The sequence below is a fragment of the Dipodomys ordii genome, unplaced genomic scaffold, assembly GCF_000151885.1.
Source record: "Dipodomys ordii isolate 6190 unplaced genomic scaffold, Dord_2.0 Scaffold105, whole genome shotgun sequence".
Taxonomy (NCBI): Eukaryota; Metazoa; Chordata; class Mammalia; order Rodentia; family Heteromyidae; genus Dipodomys; species Dipodomys ordii.
Window position 1 is genome coordinate 3,764,537 of NW_012267321.1, and position 16,429 is coordinate 3,780,965.

The following is a 16,429-nucleotide window of genomic DNA, read 5'->3' on the forward strand; positions in this document are numbered from 1 at the left end:
GTGGAGGAGAGGGCGGGGTCGGGCCCTCTTGTAGGCGCCTTCCCCGGCCCCGGGGCGCCGACCGCTGCTCCGCCTCTCCACGGACCCACTGGTTTTCCTGCTCCCCAACCCTTTATCTGGTTGGGAGCGCTCGGACCATCGGAGCCGGTGCGCACAGCCTAAGCTCGCGGCAAGACTGGGCCAGTGGGCCCCGCACCTTGCCCAGCATGTCCGCCCCCTGCCCAGCAGACCCGGCCCATCCCCTGCCCAGCCGGCCTCGTCCCCTCCCCCTGCTCAGCTTGGACTGCCCCACGCTCTTCCTAGCTGTCCCTGCACCGCCCGCTGCTCAGCTGGCCCCGCCCCCACGTTCTGATCGGTTGTCCCTGCCCCGCCCCCTGCTCAGCTGGCGTCGCCCCACGTTCTCCTCAGCTGGCCCCGCCCCCGCGCTCTGCTTGCGACGTTCTGCATTTTCGGGAGCCTCATCCGGGAGCCTAGTGGGCGCATGCGCAGAGTTGACAACTCGCCGAAGTGTGCGTTGCGGTGCTGGAGGTAAGTCCGCGTTCTTGCGGCTCCCGGGCCTCTCGGTGCTCGGTTTTCCTAATCCCAAAGACGCGGAGCAGAGCCCTACGCGAAGGACCGGGGGCGTCCTGCGGTTCAGAGCGGCCGAGCCCGGGCCGTGCCCACCCTCCCGGGCGCCGCGCTGCCTTTTTTGGGCATGGCCGGCGAGGGTCCGGGCCCGCGTTGGGCGGAGGCGGGCGCGGCCTTCCGCCGGGGTTCCTTCCTCCCGCAGTCCCCCCTCCCTGTCCGCGGGGACACCCCTCTCCCGGTGCCTTGGGGTGGACTCCCCGGGGATCCACGGCCTCCTCCCGAGCCCCGCCTTCCCGCGCTGTGTCTGGTCTTAGGGGGTTTGAGCTGAGCACCTGTTCGTAGCGTCCGCGCGCCTGTGCGTGTATGCACGCGCGTGTGCGTGCCCTGTGCGCGCCTCCTGCCCCTGCTTCCCCTGTGAAGGCCCCCTACCTCACCCCGCCCCCGGCCTCTCCCCCTCAGGCTGCCCCCGCCTCACCCCCTCGAGGCCTCCCCTCCCCCGCTTCTCCCTCTCCCGGTTTCCTCCCCTTTCCCCCAGGCCTCCTCCCGCCTTCCCTCTCCCCCAGGTCCCCCCCCCTCACCCCTAGGCCTACCCCCTCCCGCCGGGCGTGCACCCCCACCGCTGCTCGTGTTTATGTCACGCGCACGTTGCCCTCGGCATCGGCAGCGCGGGCCTCGACCTCGGAACTGAGGCTCCGCGGCCGTGTGAAGTGCGGCTCCTTCCGCCCAGTCTTCAATGTCCTTAAATCCGCGCATGCGGTGCCTCCGCCTCTGGGAGGCCCTTGGGTCTCCCCGGGGTGGGCCGCTCCGCCGCTTCCTTGCCCGGGGTCCTTGCCCGGGAGCCTGGAGCCGCTGGGCCTCCCGGAGCTGCCTCCACTCCGCACTGAGCCGCAGCCCGCCCGCGTCCCGGGCAGCCCGACGCCGCGCCGTGGCCCGGAGATGGCAGCGAAGGCGCCACGTCCTGCCCTCTGCTACCCCAGGGCTCGGTCCGAGCTCTTTGGCGAGGGTCAGGCGCGGGTTCCTGGCGGCGACAAGCGCAGCGAAGGAAGTTAAGCAGGTTTTGACGGCTGGGAGCCGAGCCTTCTGGAGACGATGATGGCGGAGGCAGAGTCGTGACTCAGGAAATGCTCTTCGGGCTGCCCGGCCGCGGCCGAGTTGCGTCGTGACCCGCGCGGCCTCGGATGGCAGGAAGCTCGTCGAGTGTGTGCGTGTGCGTGTGTGTGTCTGGACTGTGCAGCCTGCCGCCTCCTTCTGTGCTGGGATCTGTGCGATGCCACAGTGCGGAGCCTGCGCAGGCGTGACCCCGCCCTGGTCCAGTCCTTCCTCAGGTGCTCAGGTTGGGTGGTTTGTTTGTTTTTGTATATTTCTTTTTTTGCCTTTTTTTTTGTTGGTCATGGGTCTTGAACTCTGGGCCTGGGCGCTGTCCCTCAGGTCTTCAGCCCAAGTGAGTGTTCTACCACTTGAGGCATAGTACCACTTCGGGCTTTTTCTGCTTATGTGGTGATGAGGAATTGAACCCAGAGACTCTTTTGAGGCAAGTGCCACATTCGGTTTTCTGGTGGTTCATTGGAGATAAGTGTCTCTGACTTTCCTGCCTGGGCTGGCTTTGAACTGTGATCCTCAGATCTCAGCCTCCTGAGTAGCTGGGATGACAGGTGTGAGCCAGCCATTGGTGCCTGGACTGTTTTTAGTTTTTAATGGCAGTACTGGGGTTTGAAGTCAGGGGTGTCCTGTTAGCCAGGGAGGCGCACCAGCACTTGAGCCACTCTGCTACTGAATCGAGTTTTAATAGTAGAGTATTTTAATGAATTTGAAGTGCTATTGAAATAGTAAGCTCCCCTGTTGAGCCTAAAATACAGTTTTGTTGGCCCTATTTTTATTGACTTGAAGCAATTCGGAAGCATTCTGAGCTCCTTGTGTAAAGAGTTTAAATAGCATTGAACTTGAATCAAGCCCAGTATACTAGAAGTGGCTGGAGGACCAGAAATTCCAGAATTGGCCAGAAACCTGAGTGATATGAAGGGCTCTGCTGTATCCTCACACCAGTTTTGTTTTATTTTTTTCAGTCACAGAGTGTTCTTGGCTTCCTTGCCTATGGCTACCTACCATTTGAGCCACACTTCCAATCTGGCTTTTTTGCTGGTTAATTGGAAGTGATCTTGGCTTTGACCTTGATTCTCTGATCTTACCCAGTTTTGAGTAGCTAGGTTACTGGGTGAGCCACTGTCCTGGCCTAATCCCAGATCTTATTGGCAGACATCCCTAGTCCTGCAGTAAAAGCAGAGGTGTGGCTCTCAATGGGTAGAACACCAGCCCTCAGTAAAAATTTTAAGCCAAGTGAGAGTGTGAGACCTTGTGTTCCAAATCCCAGGATGGGCTCCAAAAGAAAAAAAAATTTACCTCCCCTCCAAAAAAATAAAAATAAAAAAGCTTCCTGTGGAGAAGTTCACAAGTTATCAGGTAGTAATTCCATGGTTTCCTTATACTTTTCATCTATCACCATATTTTCTCACCTTAAAATATTTAAATCTTTTGAGGAAGTTTTTATTATTGTCACAAAGTTGTTAATGAGTGCTAAATAGAGGCATTTATTACATTTTCCCTTTCTTTCTCTCTTTCCTTTCTTCCTTTCTTTCCTTTCTTTCCTTCCTTCCTTTCTTTCCTTCTTCCTTTCCTTTCCTGTCCTGTCCTGTCCTATCCTGTCCTAGGGTGTAAACTCAGGGCCTAGGCTTTGTCCCTGAGCCTCTCTGTGTTCAAGGTTAGTGCTCTACCACTTGAGCCACAGCACCACTTTCCGGCTTTTTCTGTTTATGTGGTACTAAGGAATTGAACCCAGGGCTTCATGCATGCTAGGCAAGCACTCTATGACTAAGTCACATTCCCAGCCTTCTACTGTTTCCTAAAGTATGATAGAAAAGTTGAAGAGAGAACAGTGAATTTACCAACTTACACATATATAATAGTTACATGTGTTGATACTATATGTGTGCCTGATGGTGTGCATATATACATCTTTTTGTATAGCAAATATTTGTGGGGTTTATATGTGTATATTCTGTATATGTATTATATGTATTTTTATGAGTATATGCCACATACATGGGTGTATATGTTTTAAAATTTGCATGTGTATTTATGTGTATGTGTATTTATGTGTGCACATTTATGTGTATTATGTATAATCTTCAAAATGAGTCCAAGTATGACACTTTACCTTTAAAATTTTAAGGACAGAGATTCTAAGGATAAGAGCATTCTTTTTCTTTTTGCACGGGCATACTACTATTACCAAACCTAAACAGTAATTTCTTCTTACCTGATAACTCATCTCTTTATGTATTTTTTCTAGTTGTCCCTGGGAAAACTGATTTTTGAGATAAGAAATTTTGCACTGGGCACTGGTGGCTTGTGTAATCCTAGTCATTCAGAGGGCTGAGATGTGAGTATCCAAGTTCAAAGCCAGCCTGGGCAGGAAAGTCTGAGATCCTTATCTCCAATTAACCACCAGAAAACCAGAAGTGGTGCTGTGGATCATGTGGTAGAGTGCTGCCTTGAGCTAGTGCTGAGGGATGGCGCCAAGGCTGCGTTAAAGCCCCATGGCTTGAAGAAAGTTTTGTGATCATTGTGTTGTTTTTAACTGTTTTGAAATAATTTGTAATTTCAGAAGGAAAACTGAATAGTGAGATAGTGTGCCTTTTATCCTAACTGCCAAATGTGAACTTCTTGTGTAATTGTAGAACAGTGTCAATACCAGGAAACAAATTGATGCAACCCCGGGGTGGATTTAAGTTTCACTAATCATGGGAACACTCACTGAGGGTCTGCCATGTCTACCGGAGGACCTCCTGAAAGGTCCCCCTTCCCAGCACTGTCACCTGGGATTTTTTTTTTTTTTTTTGGCAGTCCTGAGGCTTGAACTCAGGCGGAATCCCTGAGCTGCTTTTGTTCAAGGCCAGCACTCTACCACTTGAGCCACAGCGCCACTTCCAGCTTTTTCTGTGTATGTGGCATTGAGGAATTGAACCCAGGGTTTCATGCATGCTAGGAGAGCACTCTACCACTGAGCCATCTTCCCAGCCTGAGTCTGATTTTTTTTGTTGTTGTTGTGTGGATCTTGAACTTTGGGCCTGGGCCCTGTCTCTGAGCTCTTCAGCTCAAGGTGAACGCTCTACCATGTGAGCCACAGTGCCACTTCTGCCTTTCTGGTGGTTAATTGGAGATAAAGAGTCTCAAGGACTTTCCTGCCTGGTCTGGCTTTGAACCACGATCCTCAGATCTCAGCCTCCTGAGTAACTAGGTTTACAGGAGTGAGCCACTGGCACTAGGCCTGTGTCTGATTTTTGACTATTATAAATAGCTCAGTTTGAAACTGGGTAGCATCATTAGTTTGAAGAAAAAAAGCTTTATATAAGCATTTCCATTTTCTAATTTAGGATACATTTAATATTGAAGTAGTGAAGGTCTCTGACTTTTTGCTTCCCAATCCCCTGCCTGGTTGCTGGGATTACTAGCATGAATCATATGGTTGGACTGACACTATATTTAATACACTGTAAACTATTGGTTGTTTATATTCCTGGTCCTGTGGCTGATAGGAACATTGTTTCACACAATGAACATGAAAACAATGAAAGAAAAATACAAATGAAACTTAAAACCATTTCTGCCTCACCTGTAATCCCAGCACCTGGAAGGAGTATTACAAGTTTAAGGTCAGCCTGAGCTGACTTAGAATAGCTGAAGCAATTTGGAAAGACAAAGAAAATAGTAGGAAAAAAGAACTATTCAGTACTAAGATTTTTTTTAATTTTTAAATTTTTATTGTAAATTAACTGTACCGAGGGGCTACAGTCACATGAGGAAAGTAATGAATATATTTCCTATAAGATTTTTTTTTTTTTTGGGTCTGGTCGTGGGGCCTGAACTCTGGGCCTGGGTGCTGTCCCTCAGCTCTTTAGCTCAAAGCTAGCGCTCTACCACTTGAGCCACAGTGCCACTTTCGGCTTTTTTCTTTTTGCTTATGTGGTGCTGAGGAATCGAACCCAGGGCCTCAGGCATGCAAGGCAAGCGCTCTACCACTGAGCCACCTTCCCAGCCCCCCTTTGCCAAATTTTTAATTTCACAATGTGATTTTTTGTTGTTTCTTTTGTATGTTCTTCCCCCATGGTATAACCCCTGTTTTCACTGTATTTGATTCAGGTGCCCTGCATCCTGTAGATGCATTTTTCTGATTTGGGGAGGGGAAGGGATAACAAAATGTTGAAATAAGGATAAAGGATGACCCATGTAACAATAATATGTACAAGACATTAGGTTGAGGGGGAGTTATGGTGTAGTTGGGGAGGGGAAGGGATGCTAGGGGGAAAACAAAGGAGGAGGTACCAATGCGCAATAGGAAAACAGGACTAATTACCTTGCTCAAGTAACGGTAACCCCTCTGTACAGTATGTTTACAATAAAAATATATAACAAATAAAAAAAAAATCCTTTGCCAAGCTGGGCGCCGGTGGCTCACACCTGTAATCTTAGCTATTCAGGAGGCTGAGATCTGAGGATTGCGGTTCAAAGCCAGCCTGGGCATCGAAGTCCATGAGACTCTTTATCTCCAATAAACCACTCAGAAAACCGGAAGTGGCGCTGGGGCTCAAGTGGTAGAGCATTAGCCTTGAGCTGAAGAGCTGAGAGACTAGAAAAAGGCAGAAGACACAATAGATACTTCACTGTTTGAATAAATAGATGGCAAATAATCATGAAAATGAGTTCAATATTGTTAGTCATTAGAGGAATGCAATTAAACCACAGTATTACTACACCACAGAATGGCTCCTGTTAACACTAAATTCTGGTGACAATGTGGACAAACTGATACATATACCTTGGTGGTTAGAATGTTAAACAGTATACTATGAAACAGTATGACTTTTTCTTTTCTATGAGTAATTTATTAGCATGTTTTTTTTTGTTTAAAAGAATAATTTTGGTGGGCTGGGAATGTGGCTTACTGGAAGAGTGCTTTCCTAGCATGTATTGAAGCCCTGGGTTCAATTCCTCAATACTACATACTCAGAAAAAGCTGGAAGTGGCATTGTGGTTCAAGTGGTAGAGTGCTAGCCTTGAGCAAAAGAAGCTCAGGGACAGTGCCCAGACCCTGAGTTCAAGCCCCAGAACTGACAAAAAAATTTTTTTAAAGTAATTTTGTTATTAAGGGGTTAACAACACAGGGGTTATATTTCATTCTACCACTTGGAGCCTCAGCGCCACTTCTGGTTTTCTGGTGGATTATTGGAGATTAAAGTGTCATGGACTTTCCTGCCCGGGTTGGCTTTGAACCGTGATCCTCAGATCAGGTGGCTGAGGCCACTTGAGTAGCTAGGATGGCAGGTGTGAGCCACTGGCGCCTGGCCAGACTTTTCTGTTTTTAACACCAACCAATTCTTGTTACACTACAGCAGTTGTGCTCTGGGTACCCGTCCCCTCCCCAAAGTGCACAAATGTCTTGATTTGTAATAGCAAATTACTGGAAGCAAACCCCATGGTATTAAACTGGTGCAATGTTTAAACTGTTGTATACTATGGAATATTACTTAGCAATCATCAGCAACAAACTGTTTCTAGATGCTACTTCATAGATTTCAGGGAAGTTCAAACAGTACAAAAGCAAATTTCAGTAGGCTACACATATGTCACATACGTGACATTCTGGGCCGGGAGGGTGGCGCAGTGGTAGAGTGCTCGCCTCACATGCATGAAGTCCTGGGTTTGATTCTTCAGTACCACGTAAGCAGAAAAGGCCGTAAGTGGCCCTGTGGCTCAAGTGGTAGAGCGCTTGCCTTGAGCTGAAGAGTTGAGGGACAGCGCCCAGGCCCAGAGTTTAGGCCCCACAACTGACAAAAAAAAAAAAAAAAAAAGGACATACTGCTCAGATACGTGTGTGTAGTCTTTCCAAACGACCTTCGGGAGCTGGTGGAGGGTGCGGCCTGGCCCCCGGTCTTCGGGACCCCATCCCCTACTTATCCTTGATCCCCTTCCCCTCTGCCTCTCCTCTTCAGATTCTGTCTGCAAGTGCAAACTGCACTGCAGTGAACCTGTGTCCTTCAGGGCCTCCGGGCCCTGGGCCTGTCGTGCGCCCCTCCCCGGCCGCCCCACTGTCCGCCCTCCGCCCTCCATTTTCATTGCTGCCTAGTGTTCTCTCCGGTGTCTTTCTCTCCTCTCCCTGTCCTGCTCATCCTCATCTCTGTTCCCGTTCTGGGCATGCGTGCCGCGGGCTTCACGACTGCTGCCAATCCCAGTTTAAGTCTTTGATCTCTCACATCTCCGCCTTTTCCAGCTTTGTCACACCTGCTCTCAGGTCCTGGGGTCCCAGGCGCCTCTGATTTCCTCTTGTTTACCCAGTTGCCATGGCGCCGGAGGTGGTGCAGGCGCAGAAGGGGAGGGCGTTGCCTCTGATTGGACGCTGGCCCCGCCCCTGCAGCCTCAGCCTTCCGAGGCACGGTCGCCGCACAGCACCCTGGGAATTGGAGTCCGCGAGGCATCTCCTAGCGCTTGCGCAGTTCTACTGTCGCCATCACACCTCTTTTGGGTCCGGGGCTGCGGGAGCCCGTGGGTTGTTGCTGCACCGAAGTCGGGTCGGACCACCTCACGGGTTCTTGGTCAGGCCGGTGGCTGGGCGGGGTGGGCGGGGGCCGGGACCGGAGGCCTGGCTGCTTCTCTGTTGTTCACCCGGCGAACGCCGCCCGCAGCTCAAGACGCCCGCCCGGCAGCTCGGGCCTCCCTGGAGGGTGCAGACGCGTGCGGCCGAGCGCTGTGCTGGGGTGAGCTGCGGTGGTGGATTGGGCTCACTGATGTTCTAGTCGATTCCATCTGGGTTCATCGTCGGCGGCCTTGTAATTTTCCCCTGTATCTTATTCATGGGTAATTGCTGCCCCCCCCAAAAAAAAAGATTTCAAGCTGGGCGTGGCTGCTCACGCCTGTGATCCCAGCTACACAGGAGGCTGAGACTTGAGGGTCGCGGTTCAAAGCCAGCCCGGGCAGCAAAGTCCGCGAGACTCATTTCCAATAAACCACCAGAAAACTGGAAGTGGCTCTGTGGCTCAAGTGGTAGAGCGCTGGCCTTGAGCTAAAGAGCTAAGGGACAGTGAGTGTTCAGGCCCAGAGTTCAAGACCCATGACTGACGAAAAAAAAGAAGGAAGAGGCTGAGATTTGAGAATCAAGGTTCAAAACCAGCCCAGGCAGGAAAGTCCCTCAGATTTCACTCCACCAAAAAGCTGGAAGTGGAGCTGTGGTTCAAATGGTAGAACATGCTTAGGGACAGTGTGCAGGTCTTGAGTTCAAGCCCCAGCTCCTGCGATTGATCGATAAGATAGATAAAATTCTGTATGCGATTTATGTGTGGCTAAGCTCAGAAATGCTGGCTTCACTCTGACACCCTTGGCAAGGGTCTTCACCATGTGTCTTGTTGGCACCTTCTGCAGATCCTTGAGTCCTGATACCGGTGGTCCTCTGTGTGTGCCTTGCCTTAGTACAGACAGTCACGTTTTGGTGGAGGTCTGTGAAGATGCTGCCTTTGGAGAAGGTGTTGGCCTCCCCGAGGAGCTCCCCACTGCCCCCAGAAACGCCCACACTGGGGTCAGACAACACAGTCCAGCAGGCAGAGCGCAGCCCATGGGAGGAGCCCAACCTGCAGGAAGAGTTTATCCAGCAGGAGGAGTGTGTCCTGGAGGAAGAGCCAGTCCAGTGTGAGGAGCAGGTCCAGCGTGAGGAGCAGGTCCAGCATGAGGAGCCGGTCCAGCGTGAGGAGCCTATCCAGCGTGAGGAGCCGGCCCAGCATGAGGAGCCCGTCCAGCATGGGGAGCCGGCCCAGCGTGGGGAGCTGGCCCAGCGTGGGGAGCCGGCCCAGCGTGAGGAGCCTGTCCAGCGTGGGGAGCCTGTCCAGCGTGAGGAGCCTGTCCAGCGGGGGGAGCCGGCCCAGCGTGAGGAGCCTGTCCAGCGTGGGGAGCCCGTCCAGCATGGGGAGCCGGCCCAGCGTGGGGAGCCCGTCCAGTGTGAGGAGCCTGTCCAGTGTGAGGAGCCGGCCCAGCCTGAGGAGCCCGTCCAGCGTGGGGAGCCGGCCCAGCGTGAGGAGCCTGTCCAGTGTAAGGAGCCAGCCCAGTGTGAGGAGCTGGCCCAGCATGTGGAGCCTGTCCAGTGTGAGGAGCTGGTCCAGCAGGAGGAGTATCTGCTGGGAAAAGAGCCCAGTCTGCAGGAAGAGGATGACTTGCAGGAGGAGGATGACCTGCAGGAGGAGGCCTATCTGCAGGAGGAAGTTGAACTGGAGGACGAAGATGATCTGCAAGAGTCTAGCCGTCAGAAGGGATCTGAGAGGACCCCTGCTGACCTTGAGTTCTCCCGTCTGCGCTTCCGAGAGTTTGTCTACCAGGAGACTGCTGGGCCTCACCAGACTCTGGCCCGGCTCCATGATCTGTGCCGCCAGTGGCTGCGTCCCGATGCCTGCTCCAAGGAGGAGATCTTGGAGCTGCTGGTGCTGGAGCAGTTCCTGGGCATCTTGCCGGACAGGGTCCGCCCCTGGGTGGTATCCCAGTACCCGGAGAATTGCACGAAGGCTGCCTCTCTGGTGGAGGGTATCTCTGACGTTTTGGAGGAACCAGGTGAGTCTGCGACCCAGAAGGAAGCATGCTATGGGCAGTTTACTATGTGCAGTTCAAACCCGTTGTGGCTTTTCTGAGAGCTTAGTCACCCATGTATAAGATGCACAAGCATGCACAACTCCAAGCCCCATTGCCCTGCCCAGTGGCTTCTCCCTAAGAGCTGCCTCAAAGTTAAAACAGCTGCCTGGGCTCTTGCCTTCATGTCTGCTTTCCAGAATCTAGGAAACAGGAGAAATGGAGGGCAGTCAAAGGCAAAGAGCAGGCTCTTAAAGACAAGGTAAACATTCTAGGTGTATAGCTAGCTGGAGGTTTCCTCCATGTCTAAGGGCTTGGGACCTGGGGTTGGATGAAGAGGCCTGGGGGCCCAGAGGCCCTGTCATCAACTGGGTTCCTTCCTGGTCCCTGCATGGGACCCCATCTTTGGGGTCCCTGTTCATGCAGTGGTTTACTTGGTTGTTCACAGGGATACGGCTGTGCTCTCCGGGCGGGTCGACTTCTTCCTTCAGTGATGGGGACTATGAGAGGCACTCTGACCCTCTGCTACTACCAAGAGGGCTGCTGAGCCCCAGCGGAGACCCAGATACTGGTGAGTGTTACTGGGTCCAGTGTGAAGTGGTGGGTGTGTGGTTAGGAGACCACCTAGGGCTTGTTTCAAGTGGTAGAATGCCAGCTGCAAATGGTAATGCTGAACAAGAGCATGAGGCCCTGAGCTCAAGCTGCAGTATCAGAACACAAAGAAACTAAAACAAAACATTGCCTCTTCTGTGGCTTAAATGGGCATTTCTGGGTCTCCTGCTGGATCTGGGCGCCTTGTTAGTTTTGTGACCATGCTCAGTACAGACAGAAGTGTTTGCTGAACTTTGACACATGTGACACAATGTAGGGCATCTCCACCTTCTTCCGGGGGCTGTGTGGGTAGAGTGGGCCCAGCTTGTTTTGGAGGTGCTCAGCCACAGCATTTGTCTCCCCAGATCTGCCATCGCTTCTCCCTGCCTGGCCAGCTCTGGAATCCATGCATCTGGATCAGGAGAATTTGGGGAGAGAAAAATCTGAAGAGTCTGACATTGATGCAACTGAGCCAAAGGTGGGTGGGGCCACTGGTATTGTGGAGGCCAGGGGACTGCTACAGGCGGCACTGGAGGCTGACCATGTCCAGCGGCTCCTGGAGTCTGTTCCCACAGGAGAGGCTCTGTCTCTCCCTGACTGTTGACCAGCTTCCCAGGGCTAAACTCTGCTGTAGTGAGGGATCTGAATATCTGTAGGGTGAGGTGTACGAGACCTTACAGAACTCAGGAGAGGGGTGCAGAGCGGTACGTCTCAGGGTGGGTCACAGTCCCCGGGTGGGTGCTTGTTCCTAGCCAGTGCTCTTGGGGCCACCTTGCTGTTTTAGACAGAGTCGCTCCCGGATGAGACTCTGGCCTTGGGAGAATGGAACCAAATAGACCCCACAGAGGAGAACCTGAAGAGCTACGAGAAGCTGCTCCTGAGTGGTGAGACCTGCCTCCTGGGGGCTTCGCCTTACCCCCCCTTCTCTCCCAGCTCTGCTGGCACAGGCCAGCACAGGCAGTCCTGACTTGGGCTATGGTTAGAACACCAAAGGAATTTTCACACTTTTCTTTTAATTGTTATGTATTAAGGTGATGTAAATGTGTTTGAAACTGAGCATGTTTTAAGTGCCTTGGGACTTGGACTTACCTGTTTGCCAAGATCCTCATCCATTCTAGTCTACTCTTTTGAGTTCTTCCTGGGCCTCAGGACTTTCTGTTTGCATATCTGCCTTTGGAATATGAAGCCACTAAATTTAGAAAGGCCTGGGCCCAAGATGCCAATACTGTCACATAAGTACAGAGATTGACCTGACAAAGGCAGAGGCTTCTCTCACAGAAGTTCTTACCCCAGAACTTGCCTTTGCAGTGAGCCACAGTCAGACTCCTGGGCCCTTTACAAGGTTCTGATTTTATGGTTTTGTTTTGTTGATGCTTAACTTAGACCCAGAACTTCACTCATGCAGGTCTGAGGCTTGGACTCAAGGCCTAGGTGCTCTCCTGAGCTTTTTTTTTTTTTGGCTCTTATCACTTGAGCATAGCTCCCCTTTTAGCTTTTTCCTAGTTTATTGGAGATAAGAGCCTCACATACTTTTCTGCCTGGGCTGGCTTTGAACCTTAGTCCTCAGATCTCAGCCTCCTCAGTAGCTAGGATGACAGGCATGAGCCACAGTTAGGTGATCCTTCTTAGCACTGAGCTAAACTCCTAGCCCAATTTTATGTTTTTCTCTCTAACGTTTCTCACCCCTGGACTCTCGCCTTCTGCTTGTCCTCATTGTGCTTTCCTCCTCACCAGGCAGACCCTCTGCTTTATCTCTGCTTCCTTGTGCTCAGAACCTCTGGCTGTCCAGGGGTTCTGGAGGTTGCCCTCCAGTATAAAGAAAAAGACAGGCTGCCATGTGGGGACCCCTCTCCTGCACCCCACGTCCCCTCAGCTGCTTTGTACGGATACCTTTTTTAGTCTGTACTTTTTAACTTAACTCAGGGTATGAGCTTTCTCAGCCGTGCACCGCCTTTGTGCTGGAGGCAGAGGACCTGGAAGAACTACCGGGAGGCAGACTCCAAGGTAAGGTCAGGTTAGAGACCAGGGTGTGGTCCGGCAGGGGAGGCTGGCATGGGGGGGGTGAAGGTCAGGTCCAGTTGGGGGAGGCTGGTGTGGGGGATGAGGGTCTGGTGGGGGAGGCTGGCGTGGGGAGATGAGGGTCAGGTGGGGGAGGCTGGCGTGGGGGGATGAGGGTCAGGTAGGGGAGGCTGGTGGGGGGGGGATGAGGGTCGGGTCCTGTGGGGGAAGCTGGCATGGGGGGATGAGGGTCAGGTGGGGGAGGCTGGCAGGGGGGGGTATAGACTTTCTTGCCCAGGCCCACACAGCCGCATGCCTCAGCAGAGACCTCTTCTCAACTCCAGTAGTCATTCCCCCTCTCCCTGTGTTGGAATCCAGTCATTTCATTGATCTCTTATGTATAAAAAACTGCCCTGAAACTGGGTCGCTTAAAAGAATTCTGTGGCCTGTGGATTGTCTGCACCCAACCCTGCAGCTCTCTGGCTTCATTTGGTGGCTTTAAAGCATGCCTAGGGCTGGGATTTCCTATTGGCCTCAGTGACACACTGCAGGAGCCCAGCTGGAGCTTTCGGCCTGAGTTCTTCCTGTGGCTTCTCCGTGGCTGGCTTGGGCTCCTCACAGGACGCCCTGGGACAGTAAGCCTCCAGGACAGTAAGCATTTGCCACAGTCTTGCTTGTATGCTGTGTGCTTACATCCCATTGGCTGCAGTAGGTCACATGACTGAGTCAATGGAAAAACAGATTATCCCAGGGTCATTCCTGGGTGTCATAGGTCATAGTTGGCCAGTTGGTCCACCACAGGGTTTGGTTGGTCTTTGTTAGTGACCAAATAGTGACCCATCTCATGGCTCCATTGCCGATGGCCCCTTGTGGTCCTGAAGGTTGCCCCAGATCTCACCTTCATAAACGCAGAAAGGAGGAAGTCCCTCCTTGCAGCCCGCACTTCTGAGCAGAATGCAGGCACAAGGTCACCTGGATTCGAGGCTGGCTGGGAGCAGGTGGATCTGTCTCCTAGGGAGCTCAGCTCTCATTCAGAGACTTGGAGAAAGGCCGGGGGAACAGGTGAGTCTTACGAGGCTAGTGAGGGGCATGCAGTATGCAGCTGCTGTATGGTCTCACCTGAGTTAAAAATAGGGCTGACTGACTGGGCATACCTGAACTTCTTGTCCCATGGCCTCTTTTACCCCATGCTTAGGTCTTTGGGCCGCACATTTAATTTTCTTGGTTTCTGCTCAGGAAGCAGCTTCTGTGGCAGACTTGGGAGTCAGGATTGCTTACACTGTGACCTTGTTTTAGATGGTGGCAGGATACAAGAGAGCAGAGAGAATGCGTGCGAAGATGTCTGCATGTATAGGATGCTCATGGAGAGGCTGACAAGGGGTGCTCCCGCAAACCCTCTACTGGATGCCCGCCAGGGCGCTCAGAACGGGGAGTCGAGCTCTGCCAGCCGTTCCCAGCGGCAGTCAGTCATCCGGCAGCCAGCCCGGCCCGGCGCCCTACAGCAAGCCACTGGGAGGAAGAGGCCCCATCCCAACGATGAAGATGAGCTAGGCCCGAAGTATTCCTCCAGTAGGAGCAGCCAGCAGCCATACACAGGGAAGGTGCCTGGCTATGCTGCCATGTCCTCAGCTTGGCTGGACCCAGGCCCCTCTACTTCCAGCTATTGTGTGGTTGATGAGCCAGGAGTGTGCACAGGGGAACCCTACACCTGCAGTGAGTGTGGGGACACCTTTGCATGGATCTCACAGCTCATAGAGCATCACAGGAGCCATAGCAGCAAGAAGCGCTTTGCATGCTAGGGCTGTCAGGAAACCACCTCTCTGTCCCGGCCCTGGTTTAGCACTAGAAGACCCAAGACAAGGAGAACGGCTCCGTCTGGAGTCCCCTCCCTGCCACAGTGGCACCTGCACTGGCGGGAGGATCTCCTTACCCAGAACACCACACATGCAGGAGCCACCTGCTCCGAGAGTCCCAGGAGGTGAGTTTTGGCCTTGTACACACCCTGGGCTAATGTTCACATCTGGGTAAGCCATCAGATGTGAAGGAATACTTCCGCAACGTTTGTACCGCCACCCATAGGCTGGATCATTTGACATTGTGCAGTGTAGAGTTGCCTTACAGTGTGTGATCTGTTGGCGCTTTTCTTGAAGTCATTCTTGCCTCAACTGCTCACTGAGCTCCCCAACTTTGTTCAAGCAGAATTCTTGCCATCTGTTTTGGCCTTTTCACAAATATGTGATGTCGAGTTTATTTCTGAACCCTCAAAAACAAGCAATGTTTTAGTTTAAATAAAAGGGCGCTTGCAGCCTAGTGATGCAGTGTGGGGCCTTAGAGTGTGATTTCCAGCCCATTAGTGAATTGTGGGTGGTCCCTGGCATTGCAGAGCAATGAAGTAGAATAAAGTAGGTCAGAATGCATCATGTAGTAAAGGCAAGTATTGTTGTGTGAAACTTTTCAGCTGTGTATCTAAATAGGAGAGCTGGCAACCATGTAAACTGTATTTCTTACTAGGGGGTTATGGTTAAAACTGGTTAAAAACTGATGCTCCAACTGAGCAAAGAACCAAACTTGGTCTACAAAGGCGATCTTTTGATTTTGTGTTTCATTGCAGATTGCAGTATTTTCTGTTGCCTGAGCATCAGTTTAATTGCCTCCTACAGATACAGAAACTGGTGCCTCTTCTGTCAGTGTTTAGGCAATCTGTAACACCCCTGTCTGATATGCTTAATAAAGTATTTATTTCTTCACTCATATTATAGCTTACTGTTTGTGATTGTGCTGCTGCTTGCTTGTGTGTTGAAGGGAGGGACACTGTTCCCAGCAGGGACATGAGAATGCATATTGTGGTGGCTCTCTGCTGGATACCCTTCATCTGGGAGAAGACATACACATCCCTGGAAGAAATGATCCCATGGCCTTGTTCCTTGTAATAAGATAGGAATGTCCACCCAGGTGCCGGTCTCTACCAATTACTAAGCCAAGATTGCTCGTCTCTACTACCTGAACCCCAAGTTAAGTGTGGCTCTGGTAAGAAGAGCCTGTGTCCCTAGCTTACCTGCCATCCTGCCTTCACCACTGCACTGGGAGACTTCCTCACCGTGCGTCCCACAGATAACTATTTGTTACTCTAAAGCCCAACATGTTTTTCTTTTTTCTTTCTTCCTTTCTTTTTTTTTTTTTTTTTGTGTGTGTGTGTGTCGGTCGTGGGGGCTGAACTCACCATGCGTCCCACAGATAACTATTTGTTACTCTAAAGCCCGTTATGTTTTTCTTCTTCTTTCTTTCTTTTTCTTTCTCTCTCTTTCTTTCTTTCTTTCCTTCTTTCTTTCTTTCTTTCTTTCTTTCTTTCTTTCTTTCTTTCTTTCTTTCTTTCTTTCTTTCTTTCTTTCCGTGTGTGTGTCGGTCGTGGGGGCTGAACTCTGGGCCTGGGCGCTGTCCTTCAGCTCTTCAGCTCAAGGCTAGTGCCCTACCTACCACTTGAGCCACAGTACCACTTCAAGCTTTTTTTTGCTTATGTGGTGCTGAGGAATCGAACCCAGGACCTCATGCATGCGAGGCAAGCACTCTACCACTGAGCCAACTTCCCAGCCCCATGTTTTTCTTTTTTATGCAGATA

The 16,429-nt window shown here is 51.8% G+C and overlaps 1 protein-coding gene across 1 annotated transcript; it reads left to right on the plus strand.

Moving 5' to 3' along the window:
• Positions 1 to 462: 462 nt before the first annotated feature.
• Zscan18 (zinc finger and SCAN domain containing 18) lies at positions 463 to 15,566 on the plus strand. Its single transcript, XM_013027771.1, has 7 exons — positions 463 to 528; positions 9,037 to 10,209; positions 10,673 to 10,795; positions 11,181 to 11,293; positions 11,600 to 11,699; positions 12,739 to 12,819; positions 14,110 to 15,566. Exons 2-7 carry the CDS (start codon positions 9,120 to 9,122, stop codon positions 14,610 to 14,612), a joined length of 2,010 nt encoding a protein of 669 aa, XP_012883225.1. The 5' UTR covers positions 463 to 528; positions 9,037 to 9,119; the 3' UTR covers positions 14,613 to 15,566.
• Positions 15,567 to 16,429: the final 863 nt, after the last annotated feature.

Coding starts and splice junctions, on each gene's coding strand:
- Zscan18 (XM_013027771.1), top strand. CDS start 9,120: ATGCTGCCTTTGGAGAAGGTGTTGGCCTCCCCGAGGAGCTCCCCACTG. Junction 11,700..12,738: donor CGAGAAGCTGCTCCTGAGTG/GTGAGACCTGCC, acceptor AACTTAACTCAG/GGTATGAGCTTTCTCAGCCG. Junction 12,820..14,109: donor ACCGGGAGGCAGACTCCAAG/GTAAGGTCAGGT, acceptor ACCTTGTTTTAG/ATGGTGGCAGGATACAAGAG.